The 26,338-nt window shown below is 42.2% G+C and overlaps 1 protein-coding gene across 4 annotated transcripts in view; it reads right to left on the bottom strand.

Annotated features, from left to right (window-relative positions):
* Window positions 1-26,338, bottom strand: part of ptprdb (protein tyrosine phosphatase receptor type Db) — a 229,609-nt gene that overhangs the window by 17,126 nt on the left and 186,145 nt on the right. For all 4 annotated transcript variants that reach the window (XM_074630242.1, XM_074630243.1, XM_074630244.1 and 1 more), the window contains 25 exons: window positions 26,027-26,137; window positions 25,002-25,013; window positions 23,968-24,237; window positions 23,178-23,287; window positions 22,580-22,777; window positions 22,039-22,164; window positions 21,777-21,924; window positions 20,973-21,118; window positions 20,552-20,696; window positions 19,042-19,344; window positions 17,692-17,885; window positions 16,813-16,839; window positions 16,008-16,125; window positions 15,114-15,701; window positions 14,607-14,701; window positions 13,780-14,036; window positions 11,715-11,808; window positions 10,465-10,689; window positions 10,218-10,378; window positions 8,245-8,256; window positions 7,479-7,591; window positions 7,320-7,361; window positions 6,711-6,808; window positions 4,763-4,886; window positions 1,189-1,364 (listed from right to left, as the gene is read on the bottom strand). In XM_074630242.1, coding sequence (XP_074486343.1) covers window positions 1,189-1,364; window positions 4,763-4,886; window positions 6,711-6,808; window positions 7,320-7,361; window positions 7,479-7,591; window positions 8,245-8,256; window positions 10,218-10,378; window positions 10,465-10,689; window positions 11,715-11,808; window positions 13,780-14,036; window positions 14,607-14,701; window positions 15,114-15,701; window positions 16,008-16,125; window positions 16,813-16,839; window positions 17,692-17,885; window positions 19,042-19,344; window positions 20,552-20,696; window positions 20,973-21,118; window positions 21,777-21,924; window positions 22,039-22,164; window positions 22,580-22,777; window positions 23,178-23,287; window positions 23,968-24,237; window positions 25,002-25,013; window positions 26,027-26,137 — 3,893 coding nt within the window. The remainder of the gene's footprint in view (window positions 1-1,188; window positions 1,365-4,762; window positions 4,887-6,710; window positions 6,809-7,319; window positions 7,362-7,478; window positions 7,592-8,244; window positions 8,257-10,217; window positions 10,379-10,464; window positions 10,690-11,714; window positions 11,809-13,779; window positions 14,037-14,606; window positions 14,702-15,113; window positions 15,702-16,007; window positions 16,126-16,812; window positions 16,840-17,691; window positions 17,886-19,041; window positions 19,345-20,551; window positions 20,697-20,972; window positions 21,119-21,776; window positions 21,925-22,038; window positions 22,165-22,579; window positions 22,778-23,177; window positions 23,288-23,967; window positions 24,238-25,001; window positions 25,014-26,026; window positions 26,138-26,338) is intronic.

The raw sequence follows: 26,338 nt of genomic DNA, 5'->3' as shown, positions 1-26,338 counted from the left end.
GAAAAGCAGAATGCTGCAGGTAAAGCAAATAAACAATGCACTGCATGTACTGCATGTAGCCTACCTGAGCAACTAGTTTGCTAATGTAAACTGGCATAGACCAAGGCAATAAGGGTCTGCCACACTTGCTTCATAGAAAAATATCTGTCAGGCTGTAGTTTGTAGTACTTCCTCTGTTTTCTGCATTTAGTGTAATATATACACTCACCGGCCACTTTATTAGGCACACCTGTTCAATTGCTTGTTAACACAAATAGCTAATCAGCCAATCACATGGCAGCAACTCAATGCATTTAGGCATCTAGACGTGGTGAAGACGACCTGCTGAAGTTCAAACCGAGCATCAGAATGGGGAAGAAAGGGGATTTAAGTGACTTTGAACGTGGCATGGTTGTTGGTGCCAGACGAGCTGGTCTGAGTATTTCAAAAACTGCTGATCTAATGGGATTTTCACGCACAACCATCTCTAGGGTTTACAGAGAATGGTCCGAAATAGAGAAAATATCCAGTGAGCGGCAGTTGTGTGGACGGAAATGCTTTGTTGATGTCAGAGGTCAGAGGAGAATGGGCAGAGTGGTTCGAGATGATAGAAAGGCAACAGTAACTCAAATAACCACTCGTTACAACCAAGGCATGCAGAATATCATCTCTGAACGCACAACACGTCCAACCTTGAAGCAGATGGGCTACAGCAGCATGAAGACCACCCGGTACTAGCAAGGTGTACCTAATAAAGTGGCCGGTGAGTGTATATTGCTGACAATAACATCTTTAAAGGTATGTTGTATTTACACAATGTCTCACATTGTTTTCTTGCAATAGTTTATCCTGCATACTCTACTTTTTCTACATTCATTGACCCTACCCAGCTACTTGTACTGTATATCTTACCCTATCCTAAATTTATTCTCAATTATATCATGTCTTTCCACATTTATTCCACTATGTCTTGTGTTCTGTGCATAACCTACCATCCTGATGTCCTAATCCAGCTTTTTGCCATAAAATGCTACTTAATATTGCATCATGTAATCCTAATATTTGCCTACGCCTTCCTCTTCTGCCTGATTTTATTTTATTCCATCCTCCTCTTCCCTTCTCTTCTGTTGGGCATCAGTATTGTGTTGGCTTAGCGCTGTGCTTCCCTGTCCTTGCCGTCCCACGTCTCTTCCATTCCCCTTTTCTTACCCGTGACTTCTCCTCCAGCTTGGTCATCATGATAATGTTAGCTGTGTGCTGCTCCCAGACCATCCTCCAGAATTCCCCGAAAGTCTCAGGGAGGGATCCCTGAGTGGCGATGTAGGCGTTCTGACGGCGGTAGCCATCAATATAGTTAGCGTTGATGTAGTCACTGCCTGGGACACCTGCATAATGAGGACAAAGTGGAAGTTACGGAGGATGGTGGGGAAAAAAATTGGAAAGAGGTGTGTGCAAGGTGAGGAGGAGAATGAATGGTGACGGGTTGAGGTGGGAGAGACAAAAACGGAGGGGAACCGGTGGCTGAAATAGATGCCACTGATGCTGAAATATGCGTTCATGTTCTCTCCAGTGCGTCATATGTACGATGAATGTTTCGGCATGGAAACAGTATCTGTCTTTTGCAGATGAACCTGATTCTTACTCTGATTCACGGTGAAATAATCTATATGGATTATTTAAATTCTATTGCCATGAAAGCAGGTTTACGACCCAGTAATAAAGGGTGCAGATCATATGAGGTCATGGCAAGCAGATTAATGTTTTCACAGGGCCAAGCGTCCTTTGGTGTTGGATTGTTCAGCCGTCTTGTTTTATAATACGTGCTAAAACGATCATGGGCCTAATCTGAGTATACTCTGGATGTGTCGCTTTGAATGGCAATATGACTGTAAGGCCGTCTCTGTGTAAAACTCGGCTGACACTGCTTGTCCTGGAAGGGATTGTGTGTATGTGTGTGTGTGTGTGTGTGTGATGTGAGAGACCATCTGTGTGTGTTTGATTTAGGATCAGTCCTGCTCATCTGGGGCCTAATACCATAATCCCAAAAATCACTGAGTCACAGCTCAAACATGCACACACATCAAAACACCAAAGTACACACACGGGCAAACACACAGACGTGTACGCGTGCATTCAGCCGTGACCCGATTCTGCCGAAGTGGGACACAAAACTCCTTTTGAGTCGTCTGATAGCGGTTTACATTTGAAAAGATAGAAGTCAATGAGCAAACAGTGAGAATCCCGACAGGAAGAAACTCCTGCAGCTGATTCTCTAATAGCAGATTTTTCTATGAGCACAACTCACTCCCTGTACAGTCGTAAAACCCCGAGCATCCATCGCACACACACAGCACAGACTCACACAAACACACACATTTAAATGACAGAGGAGTACGGGGTGTTTACACAACTTATTTTAAATGGGATGGGGACAGACGGTAAGAAGAGCTCCCAACATATGCTTATCAACCTCAGTCTTTAAAAGACAGCTTGGCTAAACGCTTTGATGTGCTATAACTTTATTGCGAGGGACTACAGCAGAAGCACTGTGCAGATAAAACAAACACACACTTCCAGTTACTCGGTGGCTACACTGGCTTGGCAGAGAGTGTGTGTTCATGCAGCGTATGTGGAGGAGACTGGGAGCAAAAGTGCATATCTGTGCTAGTGCACATCCCGGGCATGTGTTTTAAATCTATAGTAGAGAGTGTGTGTGTGTGTGTGTGTGTATGTGTGTGTGCTTGTGTGTGTTTGGACATGCTCAAGAGTATATGTGTTTTCTAAGCTGAAAGAAAGACAGACGGCCAGGGCTCCAGGACAGGCGGGGGTGGAAGGGCTGCTCACACATGCTCTGCCCAGATAAGGCTCATCTGTTTGGGCTTGGCCTCCCACTGCCTCCCTCTCTCCACAGTGGAGCTGCCAGTTTCTCTGCCTCAGGTCTTTCCCAGCTGAGGTGGGTGAGTGCGCTTCAAAAAACGCACACTGAGAAGAGGACTGAGACTATTTTTTTTTTTCTTCTAATTTTAGACTATTTTAAAAAGACTGAATCCTGCAAAATGAGCACACTATGAAAGTATATCAGCAAAATAGGCTATTAATAAAGTGTGAGCCTAATTTATCTCCATAAACATTAAAAATGGTCAAGTGAGAGACCATATCAGTTGTATGATGTGGTGATGCAGCGGGTAGAAAAAGCAGTTTGTTTGAATCCTGAAATTATATTTTTTATGGCTGATGCAGGCAAAGCCATTTGTTGTGTGAGAATTGGCAATAAAATGCATCTCTGGACTATTAATACCCCCATTGGTCATGGAGAGCATCTCTCACACAAGCAAATTCATGCAGATACACTCAAACACACACGTACTTCTATACTTGTGATGACGCTCGTTGACACAATGCAGCTTAGCTTCCCTAGCTTCTATTCCCAACTTTAAAAGGTGCAACGTGTAAGATCTGAGTTTTAGTTTAAAACATTAAAAAAAATGAACTAACATTATCAACAGAATGTGAAGAGATGTCTGTGTTGACGTTATGTCAAAGAGGTCCATGTATTGTGTTGCAGAGATGAAATGAGCATGCTACTGTAACTGACTAGCCCTTGCTCGTACTTTCTTGTAATTCCACCTGTTCCTCGAGAGAAGATAGTGAGTCACTGTAGCGGCAGTCTGCCCTCAGTCCAGAGAACGAAGAGGTAGAGCTGCCCTGAGAGCTTGTCAATAATACCTCCATGGTCCGTGTGCGTTTTATAATTTGTTTTAATTGGATTAAATTCAAAGACTCGCACCTTCGCCTCGTCCTCACTGTCACCGGGAGGCTGCCTCACCAAGACTACAGTGTGCAGAAGCTCCGGAAGACGGACAGAGACCGTACAGCCCCTGGTCAGTAAACACAGATGGCTAACTTGAACTATATACGCCACACACGAAGGATATAAGATAGTTAGCTGGATAGAGTCTCAGCAGTTTGGTTGAATTTTACGTATACTTGCCCTCATGTTAATTAGTAGTTAACTTTTTTTAATAACTGATAACTGTAAATTTAGATTGTATGGACCCAGTAGTAGAGGTGACCCCTATTTCTTTGGAGCAGGTGGCTCAGTATAACACGTTGCACCTATAAAGTCCCAGTGAAATGGAAGTTAGAGCGTCTTTAGCTTCTGTGCTGTGAGTATTCCCCAATGAAACTGAATATTTGAGTGGTGTACAGTTACAAGAGGGATTTTAATGAAATCCTTTGCATTTTATTGGACCGCTAAAAGTGAGCGGTCTTAGAATAGAGGACTGTGGCTCCACACACACGTCCTTTTTCGCTAAAAGTTGCAGATTGATTGATGGATGTCATAATATTATTGGTTGAAATTGGTTGGTACGAGTTTACGTAAGCATATAACATATTTTGTTTTACAGGAAAAAAGAATGCTTGGATTTTGATATAAAAACACAAATAAATACATTTTTTTTGTAATTTATTTTGTATATATTGTTAAATAGGTGCACAATATGAAAGGGGATGTGATCTAAAAGGGTTAAAAATGCATTTTCCGTTTCATCTCGACTTTAACCGTCACAACTACATAACCAATCTAAACTCTTAGCGTAACCTTAACCCTGAAATCAAGTCATAAACCTCAAACAGCCCTTTAGAGAAGTGACCGAAATGCCGTCACTTCCTAAAAATGTCCTCACGCTTCAAGTGTGTCCTCACAAAGATAGAATTACAAGAGCGCGGAGACACACACACACACACATATGCACACAAACACACTGGCAGCGTGTCTTACCCTCAATGCTGGAGAGTATGACCCTGGAGTGATCATAGGCAATGACGTTAGCATAGCGGTTCTTTGGTTTGTTGACCTCCAAGTTGGAGTTCTCCCATGTGAACTGCTGACCGGGGTCGACGGACTACAAGACGCAAAAGACAATGTCAAAGAACAAAGAACAAACATCAAGAGAAAGTACCACTTTTGTTGTTCTAACTCCTATACGGATGATCTTATAATATCATGCATATGCTATACAGTAAGCTTTACCACTTAAAATTGAGGGCTGGCAAGGATGTTGTTATTTCTTAAAATCTGCCTCAAAAAAGCCTCAAAATGCAGAAAAATGGCATCTTGGAAAGCCAGAACCGGACAAGTCCATGAATTTGAGCTCACACACATTATCCAGATTTGCTGCAGCAAAACCACACCATTAGAAACCAAGGACAAATTGAAAATTAACAAGGTATTATTGAACTTGGACATGAATGTCGGCAAATAGGATATCCCGTTTCAAGAAACAACAGCGATGTAGGGACTTTCCGCTTTAAAAAAAAAAAAAAATAGCTACCAGAGACAGATGATAAAAGCACAATAAATTCCTCTGGGAGAGAAAGGATGGTTGTGTTAGACCAACACATTAAGTTCCTGGAGGGTAATTACAGTGTAACCAATGCTGTTAGCTGGGAGAGGCAGACATGAGGTCATTATGGGGCTGTCAATGGAGAGGGACGAAGAGGAGAGAGCCAGAGCAATTTAGCAATTGTGAATATTTTACGACACATAATTATGGTCTGGTTGGGGAAAAAATGGACCGGAGTGGTACTGGTTGAGTGCATGCATGTATGTGTGTGTTTGAGGCTGCTTTCCGCACGCTGCTCAACATCATGTGTGTCTGATTATTACACCGCAATCATTTCTGGCCTCTCTCTCTCTCTCCCTCAATCCCTCCTCCATCCATCCATCTCTCTCGTTCCCTCGTTAAGGGTTCAGCACCGAACAAAGCACACAGTCATGCAGAGAGAATGTGGGGCTCAACAGAGTGGTTCTAACTCACACCACAATTACATACAGCTTCTCCCTCACTGTCTCTTCCACCCTCCTTTATCCTCGCTTTTCTCCCTAAAACATCCTCGCTCTGTTTTTCTACTCTTTGCATAATGTGTCCTTGTCCTCCTCTATATACGCGTCTCTGTCACACACGATTTATCTCTCTCTTGTGGTAGCCAATTAGAGCCTTATGTCTGCTTCTTCACCCAGAGGCCGTCGGTCCACGCTGATTTCTTTGGCGAGGAAAGGAAAACATTTTTGCCCCTTTAATAGCTCTCTGCGGAGCTCATTGTAATGCGCGCACTATTCGCTGCACAGCCACCATGTTGGGTAAATATTTCTACTGATGTGTGTTTTTTTCTTATTTAGTGCCACAGTTAAGCAAACCAAGTTCAGGCACATTGTTATCTCCAAGCACATGGCTTTTTTTATGTCCCAAATTAACTGTGCTTCAAGATGAAGGAAACTAATCAAAAAGCATCTTTTTTTGTAGAGGACACTTGCTTCCTGTATCTCTTGGTGAGTCTGCTCTCTGACGCTGACTCTTTATTTCTATCTCTGTTGCTCCTCTTTCTCCACCAGAGCGTAGAAATAAGGGCTTGATAACCATCTGGCTGTAAGCAAACTCTCTTTGAGCTTGCAATTTCAATTTCCCTCTTGTATTTGTATAGATAACGGCAAGACAGTGGAGAGAGGAAAAAATGTGCTTTATCTTGTATCGTTCCATGAAGACGAATCAAAACGCGGCTTAACTGTGGAGGCTACGCGAGGCGCAATCTACGGCGCTCGCCATTGAAATGGGAACTGAGCTTAAGAAACATGATGAGTCGACGATAAATATGTGCGCGACTGCATCAAAACCAGATGAATTTCCCAAGTTAAAAGATTTTCAGGGACAGATAATCAGCATTCCTACCTCGTACTCTTGAGAGAACTTGAGATTGTCGTTTGCCTTGAGGCGCTCAGTGTGATCTGCCAGCTCAGAGATGGGGACGGGCGGGTGACTTGCCATGCCTGCCGAGCACAGAGATAGAAAAAAGAGGCCATTTGGATACATTTACGACTAAAGTTTTTGGAGGAAAATGTTAAGAGAGGATTCTCAGAGGTGGTGTTGTTTAGTGTTCGGTCCAGAGTCAGCGGAGGAAGCAAATGGAGGTGTGTTTTTTTTTTTTGTTAAGTGACCATTTTCTCTCCAGGCAGACAGAAAGAACAATGTGCGTGTTCTGAAAGTTACTGAGGCACAATAACATGTCCTCAGAGTATATGCACACTGCTGGTGAAGACAAAAAAAGATTATGACACAGGTGGTTAAAAATTTAGTATGAAAAAAAAAATGTTTTTTTTTTAAAAAGAAGTATTCCAGAGGCATTTTGATGAAATGTTGTCAATTCAAGCAGCTTCATCCTATATATGGGATGGAAGGTTAGTTAGCATGAAAATGGGTAAGAGAAAGACAGAAAATTATGGAAAGAAACATTGACAGCAGAAAGAAGAGAAGATCTGTGGCGGACTAAGACCAACTAACTTGACAAACGGCGATAACCGCGGTACACTGATACACGGTAGGCTGAAAAGGGAAACAACATCACGGTTAATCTTATCAATGCATTTAATATTTCAAGAATCACACATCAAACTACACATGGTGTTTGTGCCTGTGTGTGTGTGTATAATCTAGTTTTACCTGGAGTCTGGAAGTTGATTCTGCGTAGCTCCACGGGATCAGTGGGATGGTGGGACGACATGGCTTTGCTGCAGGGGAAGCTGCCCTTCCTGCCTTCAGCCTCGGCCCTTTTCCTGGAATAACAGATCAACACGCAGCGTTTACATGAATCTCAATCTGATGAATTGAAACCTTTTACTGCACGAAAAAAAGCTGAATCTGAGAAAAAAGTGGTATTTGTAATCGTACGCATAACCTCAATTTTGGGGGGATTTGTGTTTCAATAACTGGATCAGAGCAATGTGAATGTTAAATTTCCAGGAAAAGCTGCATAAAATTGCTCTTTGGACATTTACAGGGAAAGCTGTAATTCTCAGGAGATTTCTGTTTTGAATTTTACCAGAGCTTTGGTTTGACTGCTGGTTTAGTGTTGCAGCTTTTATATGTTAATGATTCTCCGGGATGGAGGTGGATGTCTGCCTTTTTTCACAGACTCCCAGCAGTTGTAAGTGACATCTGTTCTCGCATTTTCTTTGCTTTTACGCTATCTTTTAGTTAAAATCATTGACATGAACAAACTCATGCAGTGACGTTGTCATTGTCCCCCATTCTGCATGCTTTTATATCTTTATCCAGTGCACTGAAGGTTACTATACAATCATCAAAGAAACATCACAGTAATCCTGACTCTCTTGGGATCTATTATCTAAAGCATTATTTGCAAAAGCTTTTCAAGGGAAATACCCCTGTAGGACAGAGTAAATGGTAATAGGTAGTGTTTGTTTACCTGTCAGGTTTGCTGGATCCAGACAGGGAGAAGAGAGCAGATAAAAGGACAGACAAGGATGAATAACATTAGTGTCCAGTCAAAAAAAACACCAGGGACTAAAGCATCGTTCTACCCCTCTCATTAAAACTAATCACTTTCTTATTACAATGTTATATAAGTTAAATATCACCTCCTATAGACAGAGATAAACAGCGAATGTAAAGCTAAATGACAAAAACTCTTCGTCTGATTTCTCACAATGCTGCATACACATTATCTCCCAGCAGCACATCCTCTTACTGTGACATCTACTATATAATAACATACTGGAAATATGTTGCAAAGTGCAACTAAGCCACAAGTGAGACATTAATGGCTTTGGATCACCACAGTTTACACTCCAGGGTTTATGAACTTTAGATTATTACCATCGAGGTTAACATTTTTTTGCAACGCCACATCAGTCACAGCAATTATTGCATTTGCATTAGTGCATTAACAAAGCTCTAGCAAGCAGAACAGATGATTATCATGAATAATGCTAATGAGTGATAATGTTATCTTCCCCCTATCTGTTATGCTAGCCAACTTTGCTCTCGTTTATAGATTTTAAGAACAGATTACAGAAGAAACACACTATTCAATTTCTGCGAGAACTTGTGAGCTCAACTCAGATGTGATTAGTAAACAAACAGATTGGGAAGTTGATTGTGTCGCCTGCAGCAGCACAGCATCGCAATAAATATACCTTAATGTTAGTCCTGTATGTTGCATAAATAATGGAAATGCATAATGAACCAGCTGGGATTTCGTTCAGTCTCGACTTGGTTCTGAGGTTTTGCATTTAGTTTGAGGTCTAGGTCCAGACTATTTAAAAGATACTGCCTGAGGTGAGATGCAATTAAGGTACTTCAAATCATTAGCCCCAGATTGCCACAATGTGTGTTAAATTTATACTCCTTATCGGAGTCATTACTCAGTCAAATCTGATCACACAGACATAATACAGATAAAGATATCATTAACTCTGATTCCAACATGAATAAATCCATAAATCCGCTTGGAAATCATGGAAACAAGACCGTCCTTAAAAACTCCAGAGCTTGAGGATACGTTTTTAAGTTTCTTTCAGCACCAAAGTGATAGTTGTCTGTACATCCATGGGTACATTGCAAACAGGAAATGCTTAGGCCAATAGCAATTCGGCATACAACAATAAATATAGGATAAAAAATCCAGGACTCAAGTAGCCCACTGCAAACTAACCTAACTAACTCCAGCATTATACTTCCTGTTTACATATTCCAAAGCATTAACATAAACATGATTAAGACAAAGAATAATAACAAGGAGTGACAAAAATAAATGAATATTAACTTTTTTCATGTAGCCCTCTCAATACTTTTGGACATTAGAGTAGACTTGAGGTGTTGAGGTAGTTGTCTCAGTTTTGTCTGATTGGGGGCCCACAGTGTCGGACTTTAAAAACCTCTGTCTAAAGCAATAGTCCAGATAAGTAAAGTAAGGGATTATACATTTTGCGTAGCTGTCTGAGAGATAACTTACATTATTTCTTGTTTATGACCTTGCTCTGTCAAAGGCGATTTGAGAACTGCTGCTTGAGATAGAGCAGCCCAACTACAGGCAAGAAATGTATTAAAAATATACATGGAATATACTATACTGCCCAAAAATATTCTGATTGAATACAACACACAGAGCAGCAACAAGCCAGATTGGAAATGAAAATAAGTAAATCCCCGGAGAGTATCTGTTGCCCTTCTGTGAAGACGTACTGTAAGCTGCCTTTCTAATTATTTTTCTCGTATCCACCAAAACTCTTAATCTTTCACCCTGTCTCTCTCGCTCTCCCTTGCTCCTTCTCTCACCAATCCCAATACTTTATTAAACCATTTGCAAATTTTCCCACAGTGGGACTAATAAAGGATTATCGTATTTTATCTTATTTGTATCCATCATGCTGTCCTTACCTCTTGAAGAGGAGAATGGCGATGACGATGCAGACGATGAAGATGACAGCCAGCACAGGCCCCACCACCCACAACAGACCCTCTTCCTCGTCAACGATTGGCTGAGGATCCACATCCGATGAGGTCACGGGATCGGAATAAGGGCTAGTGGCGTACATAGTCTGGAGCAAGACATGGTTTTATACGTTTAGACAAGCCGGCATTGAGACGGTTGAACTGTGTGGGTGTGTTTGTGTTTTTAACTCACGTTCTCAGAGAGGTCCAGCAGCGCAAGCACAAAGAAAACATACTCCTGTCCGTTCTGCAGTGGACGGTTACGAAAGTCACCATAGTTTCGCCCATCACCGAGCGTGAACTCCAGGGGCAGGGTCTTAAAGTGAGCAGTGACATAGGCTCTAGGATCTGTTTGGCCTGCTTGTCTGCGGATGCGGAGCGCATGACTGACGCTGGTCCTGTTGATCTCTTTCAGGAGCTAAAAGGGTAGACAAGGATAAACAGAGGAGAGGGAAGGGGATATAGATAATTAGAAATGGAAATAAGGGAATAACAAAACAACAATTGGTAATAACTTTCATCTAATATATGCCAAGATCAAACAGTGCAACATCAAAGGCAATCAGTCTACGGCATTATGCACTGTAATTCAACAATTTAACTTCTCTGATACATTCAAAGCAATGCAGTCATCTTTCTGCAATTGTAATATTATTTTCCTAAAAAATATATATAATTTGCTCAATATTTGGGGATTGTATTCCTGAGTTTTTATAACAAAGAAACGCCTGGAAAAGAAGGACAATTTTGGCAATTTTACCTCACACAAAAACCCTCATCAGGGAAGGAACAATGGGCTGTATAGAGTATTATCACCTAAGCACAAATGTCTTCATCACCAACTGAATTGCTACCACATTTATCCATTGAGACAGTGGGCACCATAAAAACTCTATTGAAACTAATCTCGCACACATGAATGTGCTTTCAGAACAGCGTAATGAGGTGATGAAGTCTTTAGAAAAAGGCGGGAAGTGGAATTAGATGGGAAATGTTATGTGAAAGTATTGTTTGGATTGAACAGGGAATGGATGGCCAGGTCGTCTGCCTTCGCATAAAACGACACAAATAGTCTGCCAGTACACTCAGCACTATTCTTTGTTTATGTGACTTGAAATTCAAAATACTTTATTCGTCCCTAAAGGGGCAATTTGAGGCAAGGAAGTTTGCAAACAAAAGTACACAGACAATTAATTTCCACAAATGAAAATCAATCTAAGAATGTTTTTTACAAGAGTTGAAATACACAAGGATTAATGGTAGTGTCCAGTCCATAGCTGGCAGACACACAAAGGCACTTATGTCAACAATGGAAAAACCTCAATCACCCCGTTCATCATCATAATTGCCCCACAACTTTAGTATTACCTTATAACAAGCTCTTTATTATGACCATTATTTATCTATTTAATAGAATAATTTCCTCTCTGCTGCATGTCTCACCTCATCCAGGTTCATCTGGTCGGGCTCCTCCCACGGATTCTGAAACTTTCCTCCTCTCTGCTTCTTCAGCGGCACCACCACCACGTAGTAACCCCTGAAACACAGCATGCACTGGGTTCAGGCTCAAGGAAATACACTACAAACTAGGCATTTTTTTTACCTCAACATTTCCGTCGCTGGAGAAATATCAGTGCTCTGACATTTAAAGGAATAGTTCACGGGGGGAAACAGCTAGCCTGACTGTGTTATGTTTAATTATTGAGTTTAAAGGGATAGTTCAAGTGTTTTGAAGCGGGGTTGTATGAGGTATTTATTCATAGTCAATGTATTAATTACAGTAGATGACGGTCGGCACGCCCCCAGTTTTGAGAAACAGACAGGAGTACAGGCACGGGAGAAAAGCAATGTACTGCTGTGGATGGGGCCAGCAGCAAAACCTATTTTAGCCACCTAAAAGAAAGGCTTGACTAAAAAAGATCAAAGAATATTTTCCGACGGGGTAACTGAACTGAAACTTATCTATACTTTTTTGTCAATAGGGTCTGCTGACGTTGAAGGGAGCACGGATAAGTTTCACTTTCAGTTCAGTTCCCATCGGAAAGGGCAGTCTGACGGCGAGATAAAGCGGTGAAAATATTCTAAATATAGCGTTCACTCAAACGGATATTGATTTTTTTTAGGTGAGCCTTTCTTTTAGGCTGGCGGCTAAAATACGTTTTGCCAGCAGCAAAACTTATTTTAGCCACCTCGTCCACAGCAGTACGATGCTTTGCTCCCGTGTTGGTACTCCTGTCTGTTTCTCCAAACTGGGGGTGTGCCAACCGATCATCTGCTGTAGGTAATACACTGACTAAGTACCTCATACATCCCCACTTCAAAACACCCGAACTATCCCTTTAAGAGGTGCTTGTGTGTGTATTTTGCTGGTGGTAGCTTCATATTTATCGTACACCACTGTAGTTTTCTATTTTTTATTTATTTTTTTCTTCAATTCTTATTTTAGTTTTAGATACCTCTTATTATTCATTTATTTAACTTCTATATTTATCTGAACTTTTGCTGTCCGAACTCCCCCTCTGGGGATCAATAAAGGTTTATCTGATTTTATCTTATCTTCATATTTACCGTACTCGCATGCGAGTGGTATTGATCTTGTCATCTAAAACTCTCAGCAGGAGAGCGAGTGAGGTTATTTCCTAAAATGTCAAATCATTCCTTGTTCTGCTTTAAGGAACTGTGGAGCATTGTATCATTAATACAGTATATTGCTGTAGCAGCTGTGACACCGCACTCTAAATCTAAACAGCGTGGTTGTTTTTGGAACAGAGGGCCCCGTCTGAAGCCACGTGTGAGACAAAAACAATAATACCACTGGAGTTGGGGAATTTTTCAGAAGTAGTCAGACCATAAGCACCCGCCAAGCGATGAGGGCACAGACATCAAAAACCATCCATGTGTCTTCAATAGATGACTCACTAGTACGGTACGTACGCTATTATGCCGAGTGATACAGTAGAAAGTAGCTTATGTCAAATGTGAGAAAGTGAGAATTTGTTAAAGCTGAAATAGCAAACAAGATAAAATAATGTGTGCTTCTATCAGTTTTTGTTCCTATCTTGGATCAAGGCACCTAAAATGAGAAAGACTCTTGTAGACACTGAAAGAGCAAAATGCTGTTTGGGACTCAAAAGGATCCCCAAAACACCTTATGATGTGACGGGCACAAACTACAGGGGAATGGCTGTGAGAAAATGTGTAGCAGTGTAGTGATTCAGGTTTAAGGCTGAAGGACCGCTTCCTCTTGGTATCTATATTTGTTCTTGGTTATAAAAAAAGGCAGATGAGATTATCAGCTTTGTGCTTTCATTTGGCCTGTTGTGGGAGTTCTCAGACTTGCTTTGCTGCCAACTCAGAGAGAAATCCCTCCTGATGGACCAATAAATGAAAAGCAGCAGCAGGAGGAAGACGTGGAATTGGAGCAAATTCTACACAGGTTACTATTAAAGATACTCCCATCCAGTCATTACATTAAACCACATTCTTCCCTCGCATTCATCATCCCTACCTGACTTTGGCTGTGGTCTGCACAGTCGGTAGCTGCACAGTCACCATGCCATCTGCGTTGGTCTTTCCCACCACCGTGGGTTTGGTTTTTAGGATGTCTGGGGCTGTGGTGGCGGTGACGCGGTGTTGCAGACCGCCGGCGCTGTTGGCCCGGTTGGTGAGCAGAAAGGAGTACTGGGTGTCTGGCTCCAAGCCAGTGATCAGCTTCTGAGTCTGCTTCCCATCCACTTCCACAGACTGGCCCTTTCCATACAGGATCTGGACACGGGATGGGTCACAGAGTTAAATGAATACAGCAGGATAAAACATACATTGCAGCACATGTTACAAGTTCTGAAATAGTGCCCAATTAGTCTATTTACCTGAACAGAAAGAGCCAGGCCTGTATTTCACACAGGGCTATTATTTTTTATATGTTTTTAATTGCAGCAGTTTTATTTGTATATTTTATGATACCTTAGTGCAGAGTCTCCATGTTTTTGCCCGTTCTCTTGCAAACTAAACACCTCTATCTATTTTACATTAAAAGCCTTCCCGCAGTTCAAGGGGCATTATGTGCCTGCAAGACTTTATCAATCATTAAACAGGAAGTGTTGAGTTTCTTTAACAGCAACCTAGAACATAGAAAAATAGGCAATAAATGCTTGAAGATAATACAATAAATGATGCTGAATTTACAGAGTCATTGTAGAACAGAACCTTTTTTTTTCCCCATCTGTTATTTGCACCCTGCCTTTATTTATTTGGACACCATTTGAGACCTGGCCTATTTGAATTCTGTTTTTTATTTGACTACATTTAAACATGATGAAATTCAAATCTACTCACGGTGAACGGCTGGGCGGGGTTCTTGTCTCGGATCTCCCAGGAAAGCAGAACGGAATTCTTCATGGCCGCCTTTACTCTGAAGTTGGTGGCAAAAACTAAGATACAAAAAAAATAAATAATAAAACAAATAAACATATAGAGATATTATGATTCCAGTCTCCTTCAATCTCTCTACTGAACCAAATATAATGGCCTCCTTACCTGTGTATCTTTCTCTAGTACCAGTCTCAAGCTAGCTATCTGCTCTGATCAACACACAGTGAGTGTGACTGGACACGGATACTCGCCCAAGACCCAAGACTCTTACCTTGCTTTGGGAAAAGGACGTTGGGTCTAAGACTACAGTGACAAGACAACGAAAAAGGACACTTAGGATGTTGTCACCAGATGTTGTGTGTGTGTGTGTGTGTGTGCAAGAGGGACTTAGTGTGTACACAAATGTACTGTTAGGAAGCGTGTGTTGCATCCTGAGCAATGAAAATGGGTTGTTAGAAAAGTGAATCCTACCTTGGTCTAGCCGCTGCGTCCTAAACTGGACACCGGGGCTGAACGGCCCGGGGCCGACAGCTGTGAACGCGCACAACCTCACTTCATACACAGTATCGGCACTCAGACCCTCCAACAAAACACTCGACCCCGGAGCGGGCACCACAACTTCTGAGGCGTTCCCTCGACTGTTTATATCCTTGTACAGAACCGAGTACTTCATAATTCTCCCATTTTGCTCAATTAGCGGGACTGATTTCCATGCCAGCCGGAGGGAGGTGGCAGAAGCCTCCTCTGAGATAATATTTTCTGGGTATCCGCTTGGGGCGTCTTCTGGAGTTGTTACCTCCTTTACAGCCTCCTCTCCGTAGCCCATTTTGTTACGGGAAGAGAGTCTGAACACGTAGTTAGCTCCCTTGTGGATGTCCTGGGCGGTGTAGCGGTTCTCCTTGGTGGGGAACTCCACCACTGTGAAGGGAAGGACGTCGATGCGGCCGAAGGTGAGGCGGTACCCGAGGAGCGGGGTGGGCGGGTTGGGAGGTGGGTACCACTGAAGCAGAGCAGTACCTGAATCGGTGGCACTCACCGTCAGCTTGGGCTTCTCAGGCACTAGAAAGAGGGAAATAAAGAGAGCAGGAGAGGGAGAATGATGAAAAGATAATTAGAGGGTAATTGCAAAGCACATTATTCATAACCTCAAGCAAAATATGATTAATATGGCACCAAATGACTGGCTTCTTTCTGGCATATCAAGGTGTGACAGAGTGAGACATAAACCAATTCAATGATTTAATAGCCTCTAATGATCATTAGTGATGCTTTAGTCTCAAAGATCATTACTATGTGTGTCTGTGCGTGCTTTCGTAGCTCTATGTCTGTCTGTATGTTGAGCAGAGTCGGTGCAGACACACTTACGTGGCAGGGCGCTACAGACAGTAACAGGCTTGCTGCGAGCACCATCGCCCTTGGCAGTGTAAGCCCCCACTGATACGGAGTAGGAAGTGTCTGCCTTCAGGTCTCCGAGAACCACCTCCTGCAGAACAACACAAAAGCATTGTCAGCTTCAAAAGGCAACGTATTCTGTGTGCCCTCAGGACAATGAGCAAGGTTTCTATTTAATAAAAAAGTCTGGGTCAAACTGGTCAAAAAGGTACAAGTCTGTTCTTTTAGTCTGACAGTGTACCTGACAGTTATTCAGCTCTTTTCTACACCAACAATACTTTTCTCAGGCCAGGGAATACATTTTGAAGTTATTTTTCTTTCTTTTGGAAAAGAGTGGATATGGTTTGTGATCGTCTCAGCAAAACTCGAAACAACTATATCAAATCATCCCAACAGAGGTCAAAATGCGGCTCACAAAATGTCATTTAACTACACAGACACTCAAAACTCATTTAGATTGGTCTCCATCTAAACACTAAACACAATATTTTCTTCATTTCTTGGCCCGCGGAAAGCATAAATAAACGTAGTCTTTTGGCGATTCCCCACCAGTGACTCATATCATCAGTTATCTATGTGTTTTTCCAGGGTCCTTTATTAAAAATCCTGGAGAACACACACTGCAGAAATGAAAAAGGGACTACCCGCTGGGTGTTAAGCCCTCACTCCAGTCATAGGAGATTTTAAAAAACGACAATCTCATAAATATGACTCATCTACTCTCTGTGCTTTGTTGTCATCACTATTAAATAATAGGCTTAAAGAAGGGTTTACTCACATATTCAGCAGAGTCATCATTTTCCCACTGAACGACGGAACGGTATCCAGAAAAGAGAAAAAAGGAGAGAAAAACATCATTGTTAATATTTGGGATGTGATCCAAAAAAAACTCCCACTCAAGTCTTTTACTGCTATAGAACGATTAGTTTGAAATTATCAGCAGTAATTGGCAGTAATAAATAGCTCCATTATCTATCCCGGACAGAAATCCAATAATGCTCAAAAGGAAAAGAATTAAGACTGAAATGCGCTTATTTGCTTTCTTGCCAAGAGTTAGTTGAGAAGATACAGTAGATACTACTCTCATGTCTGTGTGTTAAGTATGAAGCAAAAAGACTGTACAAACAGTTTGATCAAACAAACAAGATAAATGTGTTAATTAGTGAGCTGGTAGGGAAACCGTTTATCCTTATCCCTTTAATGTAAAGGAAAGCGAACCATCTGCTGGTTGAAGCTTCATAGTTAACGGGCAGATATGACAGTGGTATTGATGTTCTCATCTAACTCTCTGCAAGGCGGCAAATGAGCATATTTCCTAAAATGTCAAAATGTTGATATGGAAGCTGTGACAGATTGCTGCATTGTGTGATGTACAGTACAGACAAAGAATAAGAAAAAGAAAATCTGGCAAAATATTTATCTTATCTACAGTAATACCTAGATAGCCGCATGCTGGCTCTCTCATCTATAAAATATATCCAGGTAAACCCATGCGTTGAGGGAGCTCATCATTTCTGCACGGCTTTAATGAAACTATAAACTTAATATGATCATCTACAATAAATATTACTGTATTATAGAAATGAAGCTCATATAAAACATGGGTTTTGTTAGGCATTCATAAAACAGTTCATTTGATAATATATGTTGGTTTTACCTGAGAGTCCTCTATGAGGATGTCCTTGATGAACGGCTGACCCTGAGGTTCTCCGTAGTTCATCCTCACATAGTGGACTTGGTAGCCTCGGACCTGACCGTGCTGCCGTTCGGGCGCTGGTGCTCGCCATTTCACCCTAACGGCCGAGGCGTTCACAGTCTCCGCCTCCACCCCTCGCGGAGGACCACTTGGAACTAAAAATGCATTTTGGGATAGAGGTCAAGGGTCACAGATGATGGGCACTCAAACCTCTCAAGTAAAGGCCTTCACTTTTTCTAATCAAAAATATATTGGTTTCAGGGGCAGATTAAAAAAAAAATACCCACAAGGTGAAAAAATGCAAAAATACAACCCTCCAAAAAGTCTAAAACTGCTCTGATGTCTGGGAAAAAAGTCAAAATAGTAAAAAATGAGAGTGCTTGAGGAAAAACATGGAGGAAAAAAGCAGTGGAGGATAAGAAGCAAATGTAGAGAAAGATAAGAATGGCAGATAGAAAAGGATTTGTTGCCATGGGCAGATAAACAGTGGCAGGCAGTCAAAGAGAAAATACTGTTATCAAGAAAAACCTCTCTCGAGCTGCCAAGAACTACACTTACATATAATATATATATTTTTTTATTTTTATATATTATATATATACACCGAAAGAAAAAAAAACTGGAATGTCTCCAAACTGGAAAAATGGAGGCATTGGGAGTATGAGATATTAAGCATTAATATAAACAATATTGCTGAAAATATTACAAAAGTACTCAAGACACAATAAAATTCATTGATTAAAGTTAGCCTAAAGATATTTAAATAATTGGAGAGGAGCTGGAAGGGCAGACTGTCAGTGAGAAAAGCCAAGGTGTGGAAAGGCCAAGGTACAGCTATAGCCAAAGGGTTCAATTTGGTATTGTTAGTGGAGAATATAGTGAGAAATCCCAAACCATCCCTTTTGTCAAAAAACAGGGGATTTTATAAGAAAGGGGAAAAGTGCGGAAAAAAGATGCTGGTACAAAAAGAGGATAAAAACAGCTGCTGGAGGAAAAAAAAGGGTTGCTGTTGACAAGAGAAAGCAGTGGTGAGGGAGTAGCAGGAGGAGACTTCCGGATGTTGGAGGTTTCTGGCGGTTATGAAGGAATAAAGGAGAGGTTTTCAAAACTGGAGGGTCTGACTGGTTCTTAAGTGCATCATCCACTTAGACTGCAGCTCAAGGATAGACACAATGCCTTTACTGGCCAGTGGAAGAAACTTGCTGTTAGTGTAGGGTGCTTTGAGCTCATTAGTGCTATGTTAGTGAGGTTGCCATTGTTAGTGGGGCGGACCATCCTAAGACAGGCAGGGGGGTTTGTTTGGGAACATACCATCTTCCTCGGTGCGGATAAGCAGCTGTAAGCTCTCTGGTCCGTCCCCGGCTTCCGTCTGCGCCCGTATCGTTATGCCATACTCAGTCCATTTCTCTAGGTTTTCCAGCAGGTACGGAGAACTCTCCGGAGCAATTCCATCAATTTGTTTAGACACTTTGGTGCCCTCGGTGGTGGAGTACTGGATGAGGTATCCCGTTATGACGCCGTTCTGAAACTCCAGAGGAGGTGGAGCCCAACTTACCAGGACGCTGGTAGAACTGGGACTGGTGCACGTGATGTCCTGGGGAGGCGCTGAAGGAACTGATCGGCCAGTTTTTGAGGAAGCACAGTCGGGGGGTTGTTTGGGTAAATGTTATTTGGTCGTGTGTGCATGTTGTTATTGGTGGGTGGAGAGGTGAGGAAGTGAGGTTTGCCGTGAAGGAATGGGGATGAATTTGAGCGGACGAGAGACAGAGAACAAAAGACAAAGAAACATAAAATGAAAACAAAACACTGGAGAACAGAAAAGCTCTTACGAAAAAATGACCCTGTGACTAGAAAGCGAGATGGCCGAACAGAGATACTGAATGATGGGTGTCAACTTCTGTTTGGTAGAAATGTTTGATTAATGACAACGAGTGGATGGCTTAAAAGAGATGCAACACAAAAACATTGACTAGAGCTTTAACACACAAACATACCTGCCCATAACTTACTTGTCCTTACAGCCTACCCAAGCCTCTGTGATCCATGATGGAGCTCTCACCTCTAGCTAGCTTCTCTGGCTTCTTACCTTGTTTGTACTGATTCTCTTACAGACCTCAGATTGGTAGCCAACAAATTAAGTATTGTTACTTCTCCTGCCAATCCTCAATAAGCTGTCCGGTGCAATATTTGCTTGAATACCATATGTGCAGATAAATTCTGGGGATTATTTATCTAATGATGTATTTGTTGAAATATCAAATCTGAGGTCAGTTAAGGTCTGGATTCACGACGGCTCTTTTGTGACAATGCAAAACAAAGTAACTGCCAAATGTCTTATCAAATACTGATGATGGTCAGATCTGGCATTTCATGTATTTGTGGTTCAGTTTTTGTGTCAGTTCTCATTTTTGCATTGACAAAATCAAAACATCTCTCTCTCAAACACACACACACACACACTAGGGCTGGGCAATATATCAATATTATATTGAGAGACTAGATATCGTCCTCATAATATGGCATAAGTGCTGACTTTTCCTGGTTTTAAACGCTGCATCACAGTAAAGTGATGTATTATTCTGAACTTACCAGACTGTTCTAGCTGTTCTATTATATGCCTTTACCCACTAAGCCATTATATCCACATTACTGATGATTATCAGAAATCGCATTGCGTATATATTTTGTTAAAGCACCTATAAAGACCCTACTATATCGATATCGAGGAATTTGGTCAAAAACTATCTTGATATTTGGTTTTCTCCATATCACCCAGCCCTAACACACACACACACACGGCAGTGTTTGTGGTTGAACCTACGCGTCTGTGGTGTGTCGATGGACACTTCGTTGGTATACGCCCCAATTCCATGCTTGCTCTTGGCAGCCAACTGGAAGGTGTAGGTGGAGAAGGGCTTCAGGTTCTTCAACAGGTAGGAGGTGGTGGGCTCAAAGCTCACTTTCTTCTGAAAGGACACAAAGAGAACGGAGGAACAGTGGAATACGCAGGTTGTGAGAAAAACAAAAGGAAAAAGGTTGTAACTATTTCTACAGGGTGTTCCAAAAGAGCATCATTTATAGAGCTAACTTTTAATATTATGTTTGCCCACCCATCCATCTATTCATACATCCGTCCTTCATGCTGCTATCATCCATCCAACCATCCGGGATTTTATTAGTCCAGCAGAGCAAAACAGTCCTCTCACTCAGCTACCAATCCATCTCTCTCCCTCTTATCTCACCTCCTCTGTGTCGTCAGCTCGTCGGTAGACCAGTTCATATCCTGTGATCTGGTTGTCAGGGCCACCCTGGGGTGGGGCTACCCAGGACAACAGGATACTGGTCTCAGACTTGGCCTCACCCTTAAAGTCTGAAGGTTGGGATGGAACTACAGAGTTGAGGAGAAACAAGATTAGTCAAACCAAGTTGATATATTTTCTTTCTTTTATTCTTGCAGATGATAACGGCACACCAAGTCCTTATTTTTTGTACGAAATTGTCGCATGTTTAACGTTAGATTTTCTGTGTTTTTTCGCATCCGTCAAAAGGTATAAGAGGGTTGTTTGAACACTCAGAGCCACCGTCCGTGCAAACGTCATCATCCTACATGGCATGATAAACATTCACTTTGTCTCCCAGCACAAAGCACTTTACGATAAAGAAATAAAAGAATACAGAGGTAGAGGAATTTAAATAGATTGTGGCAGGTGATTGCAGAACACCTTGGAATTGGGGATGGTCGCAAAAAGGATTAGACACTAGTGATTGTGCTCTATGCAGCTCAACGATAGCTTCTCGCTAATGTCATTTATTCATTAGCCCCGTTTGGGACTAGTGTTATCAATTACACCCACGCAATTAATTCAGTTTTGTCTTGTATTGCATTGTATTGTTTAAGGTTTCTGTGCGTAACGTTTTTTACACACATACGAAAAATATGGACTTGGTGTGCAAAGACCTTAAGTGTAAACATGTTCAGTAAAGGATGGTGTATCTGTCTAATACAAGCAAAGCCTGACATCCTTCTCTTGCTTCCCATCTCTTACCTCCAGTCTTGGCTATAATCTGCAGGTCCTGAGACAGGGGTCCGTCTCCTACAGAAGTGAAGGCCAGCACTCTGATGTAATACGTCTTGTTTGGCGTCAAACCCTGGATGGTGATGAAGTTGGCACTGCGCACCATCTGCTTCTCCCACTGCACAACGCACAACACAATGCATGAGTGGACACACAGATGCACACTTACGTATTAGACACATGCAGAGAACACGAGTTATCAGTCATCTGTGTTTGAAAAACAGGTACACACCTGGTTGACTGGCAGCGTGTTGTCTGAGGTGTAGTAGACTCTGTAGCCCACCACCTGTCCGTTAGGCTCCTCTGGTTCATCCCAGTGGATGATTGCTGTTGTGGTGCTCAGCATACGACCTCTGACCTGCAGGGCAAACGGGAAGAACTTCAGCAACGATGCGCTGGAATAAAATGTAATATCACTGGAGCGAGTTTTGTTTATAAAAAAAGTTTTTTTTTTTTTTTTTGAGAACTAAAGGCAATTGAAGAGTAGTGTTTGAAAATGACACACTAAAAACAGAAAATGTAATTTAACACACCGTCTAATAATAGGCAGCTAATCCCACTGTACTGTATAACAACCAAGCTGGAGGTGAAGTTATGAGAAACAATAATACTACTGTAGATTGAAATAACGCCAAAGCATTACAGTTAACTAGTTTTTCATTCAGGACCAAAATTGCATCTTTGAATATCACAGTTTTACATCCAAATGTTTGATGCAGTATCGCAGTAAAAAAGGCATTTCATGAATTTTCTTCGTCCAATCAAACCCTGACCTGTCGAGGAGGCGAGGAGGGCGCCTGCTCTGCTGTGCGAGCCTCCACCACCTCGCTGGAGGGGCCCTGGCCAATCGTGTTAACGGCCGCCACCCGAAAGTCGTAGTGGGAGTACGGGCTGAGGCCGCCCACGCTGTAGCGCGTCGTGGCGATGCCATCAATCTCTTTATAGGGGTCCTCTGACCCTTTGGCACGGTGCTGGAAGGAGGAAGAGAGGTAGAGGGAAGAGAGAGGAAGAACATACAGATTTAAAGCTGCGTTATAGCAGCTCAACGTATAGCTCAATCTATCTATAAAATGTGAGATCTAATGTGGGTGAATGGAGTATTCAGTCATTCAGTGCAGCAGTTCGTATTTCATTCTTAACATTTCAATTCATTACTCCTTGTGGGCTGAGAGTACTCCAGACACCAGATTTCATTTGAGCAATTGGTGACTTTATTACCGTCAGGAGAGACAAGGAAGTCTTTTATCTTACAGCCCTACTTACTGATTTAGGTTGTTAATAACAGTTTATGTTCATATAAAAATCTACTGCAGCTTTAGCCATTTTAAGTTCTGTGTCTCATGCAGTAGCCCTTCTGTGTCTGTTACACACCTGTATGATGTAGTAGGAGACGGGCTCAGGGTTGCCAGAATCCCAGGTGAGTGTAATGCTTGTTGCAGTTCTCTCCGTCACCACAGGGGTACCAGGGGCCTTCGGCAGAGCTGAGAGAGAGAGAGAGAGAGGAGAGAGAGGAGAGAGAGGAGAGAGAGATTTTACAAACTATCCCTTTTACAATCTGTTATATTTAATCCAAATTAACCGCCCTGTATACTGACAGAGTTTAATTAAATACAGACTTAGTGATCATTAATTAGTTACTGAAACAGCTCAGCAATTATCTGCCCAATGTGAATTGTAATTTACCACAAATAATCCAGTCTTTCCTTCTTTTGCAACATATTCAGACATGAATAGGCTCGTGTGGCAGAACTGGCTGGAGAAAACTGCCATCATAAAGCAAGACATACTTCTATGTAGGCCTTTTTTCACCCTGTTTTTCAATATTTCTACATACTGTAATAAACAGAACTTTCCTTCTTTCCTCTTGTGATTCTAAATATTTCTCAGAAACTAGTTGATTTATTCAAAATACTGTTTATATCACTACTTTGTTATATACTCATATCAACTAGTCTTCCTCCTTTTGTAATGGAATTTTCCTTCTCATTCACAGAGAAGACAGAAGGCTACACTGTAGTTTTGTCCTCTTAAAAATATTCTGCTCTTATGAAAACCAAAATCTCACTGGAGGCAAGGTCGAACCATCAATTCCTCTTTTGCTCAAATGCTCTCCTCTCCTCACCCATAAGCCTCCTCATGTACACGCTGATGATAAACCCACCTTTCACAGTTATCTGTGCCACCGCCTCGATCACGCCAAGCGTCGACATGGCGACGCATGTGTAATTGTTGGACTGGCGCACGTCAGTCAGTTCCAGGACGTTGCGGCCGATGGGCATGTCGTCCTCTGGCGTCAGGTCTTCTGCTCCCAGCATCCACTTCACGTACGGCATCGGGGAGCCCACGGCCACGCAGGTGATGTTGACGTTCCCCCCTGGCATGATCTCGCTGTCTGCTGGAGGGATGGAGAAGCGAGGGGGGACGCGACGCACTGGCGGCAATGAAAGCAGGAAGGCAGGAGAAGAGAGGCGGTAAGAAATTCATGAGTGTGTTGCTCGGTAAAGTGCAGAGCAGTGCATAACAATCAGTGTCTATACACCGTAGGAGGATTTTTTTTTTTGTTCCATGTGCTCTGAGATGAAGTTTTATGACATTCAAAGAAGACTGTGTGAGCATTCAGACAGTCTGGTACATCACCACTAGGGCGCATGTGATATCAAAATGTTTTATTCATGGTGTTTTTAGGTGTGCTCCATTAAATATTTTATGAACTGAAACACAAAAGATACTCACACACAAAAAAAAACTCACAGCAAACACATGCACTCACAGGGAAAAAAAAGAGGAGCGCAGGGTACAGTATATCTCAAAGGAGTAAACTGTACAGGCAGGTTTAAACCACAGGTACCGCACATAAAACAGCTGACACACACACACACACACCCACACACACACACACACACACACAAATGGCACTTTAATGGAAGAAAAGAAGGATGTACTGACACACAAAAAAAAACTAAACCTCACAACAAACACACATGCACTCACAGGGGAAAAAAGAGGAAAGAGGAACGCACGGTACAGTATATCTCAAAGGAGTAAACTGTACAGGCAGATTTAAACCTTCAGTACCGCACACATAACAGCCGAGACACACACACACACACACACACACACAAATGGCAGTTTAATGGAAGAAAAGAAAATACTCTGGAGAGACTCAAAGAGCCACACAGTCGTTACTGTACCAACCTTCTCGCAGCTCTGCGGAGGGAGGAGGGACAGAGCACGGTGGGAGGAGGAGGAGAGAAAGAAGAGGGAAAACGGAAGATATCAGAGAAGAGACAGGAGACACAGAGAGAAAACAAGTTAGACAAGGAGCATGGCAAGGTGGTGACAGACAGAGGGGAGAGCAAAGAGAGAAAACAGAGTCCATAGATGGCCGGCGTGTCGGTGGAAGCCTTCCTGTTTAAAGGCAGCCGGCTGTCTCCATAGACCGCCTGTCAAACACTCACTGAGCAGCACTGCAAGATTTTACTGGCCCTGCAAGCACTGTTAGACGCACATCACTGCCTCGGCGCTGCTTGTGTGTGTGCGCGAGTGTTTATGTATTTTCCTTTAGCGAAGCATGGATGTGTGCGTTTCTGTGTGTGCATCCAGTCGTGTGTGTGTGTGTGTGTGTGTGTGTGTTTGTTTCGTATCCCTGGGAGCAATGTTGTAGTCAGAAAAGCATGCTACGCTGTTTAAAGCCTTTATTTATTTATTTATTTTCGAGGGTGGGCAGACAACAGAGCAAAAGGCCACGGGAATAAAAATGTCTCCAAGATTCAAACATTTGGTGTGAGGGTATGTGTTAGTGTGTGTGTTGTAAGAGACGGCGCCTGAGGAGGTGAGATGCCTGTCAGATTTGGGGAGAAACACAAGTCTTAACCAGACAATGATTTGTTTTTTCTCTGAGGTCTAAAGGCTAAGAAGGGAGGGCAGAGAGATTAATAGCCCGAGTGAAACATTCAGCCCAGCCTCAGCCGATGTAGAGGAGCTCTCGTTTTTAAAAATCACCCGGTTTTTATGGCTCTACAGCTAAGACTTATGAAACACAGAAGGTTTAATAGCATCATATCACATTAATATGATAAACGCACATTCCTAGCAGAAGGCGTCTATGTAAAAAAAACTCCTGGGAATAGATGTCCCAATCTGCACATCCATTATCAATGTGATCCTTAAATCTAAGTGCTCTAATTGAACTAACATGCTGGTTTTTATCCCCCTCTTACCTCTGACATAGAGGTTAGCCGGTGTGGAATAGCGTGTCCCATCGCTGTTGGTGGCAACACACTCATACTTCCCCTGGTCTGACTCCTCACTCATCTCTATCTGGAGGGCACCTGGATGGAAGGAGGGATGGAGAGGAAGAGTAGAAGGTATAGAGAGAGAGAGAGAGAGTAGAGAGAGTCGCACAGAGAGATAGTGAGGAAGAAAGAGCAATTACACACAAGTGGAAGATATCAGATAATTGGGTATAGTCCATAAATACACCAACATAGAAATGGCAAGAACTGCTTAAAGTGTAAATGAATCTGAGGGAG

This window comes from Sebastes fasciatus, chromosome 3 (assembly GCF_043250625.1).
Source record: "Sebastes fasciatus isolate fSebFas1 chromosome 3, fSebFas1.pri, whole genome shotgun sequence".
NCBI classification, from domain to species: Eukaryota; Metazoa; Chordata; class Actinopteri; order Perciformes; family Sebastidae; genus Sebastes; species Sebastes fasciatus.
The sequence above is the reverse complement of the archived record's forward strand: the minus strand, read 5'-3'. Positions and strand labels throughout refer to the sequence as shown.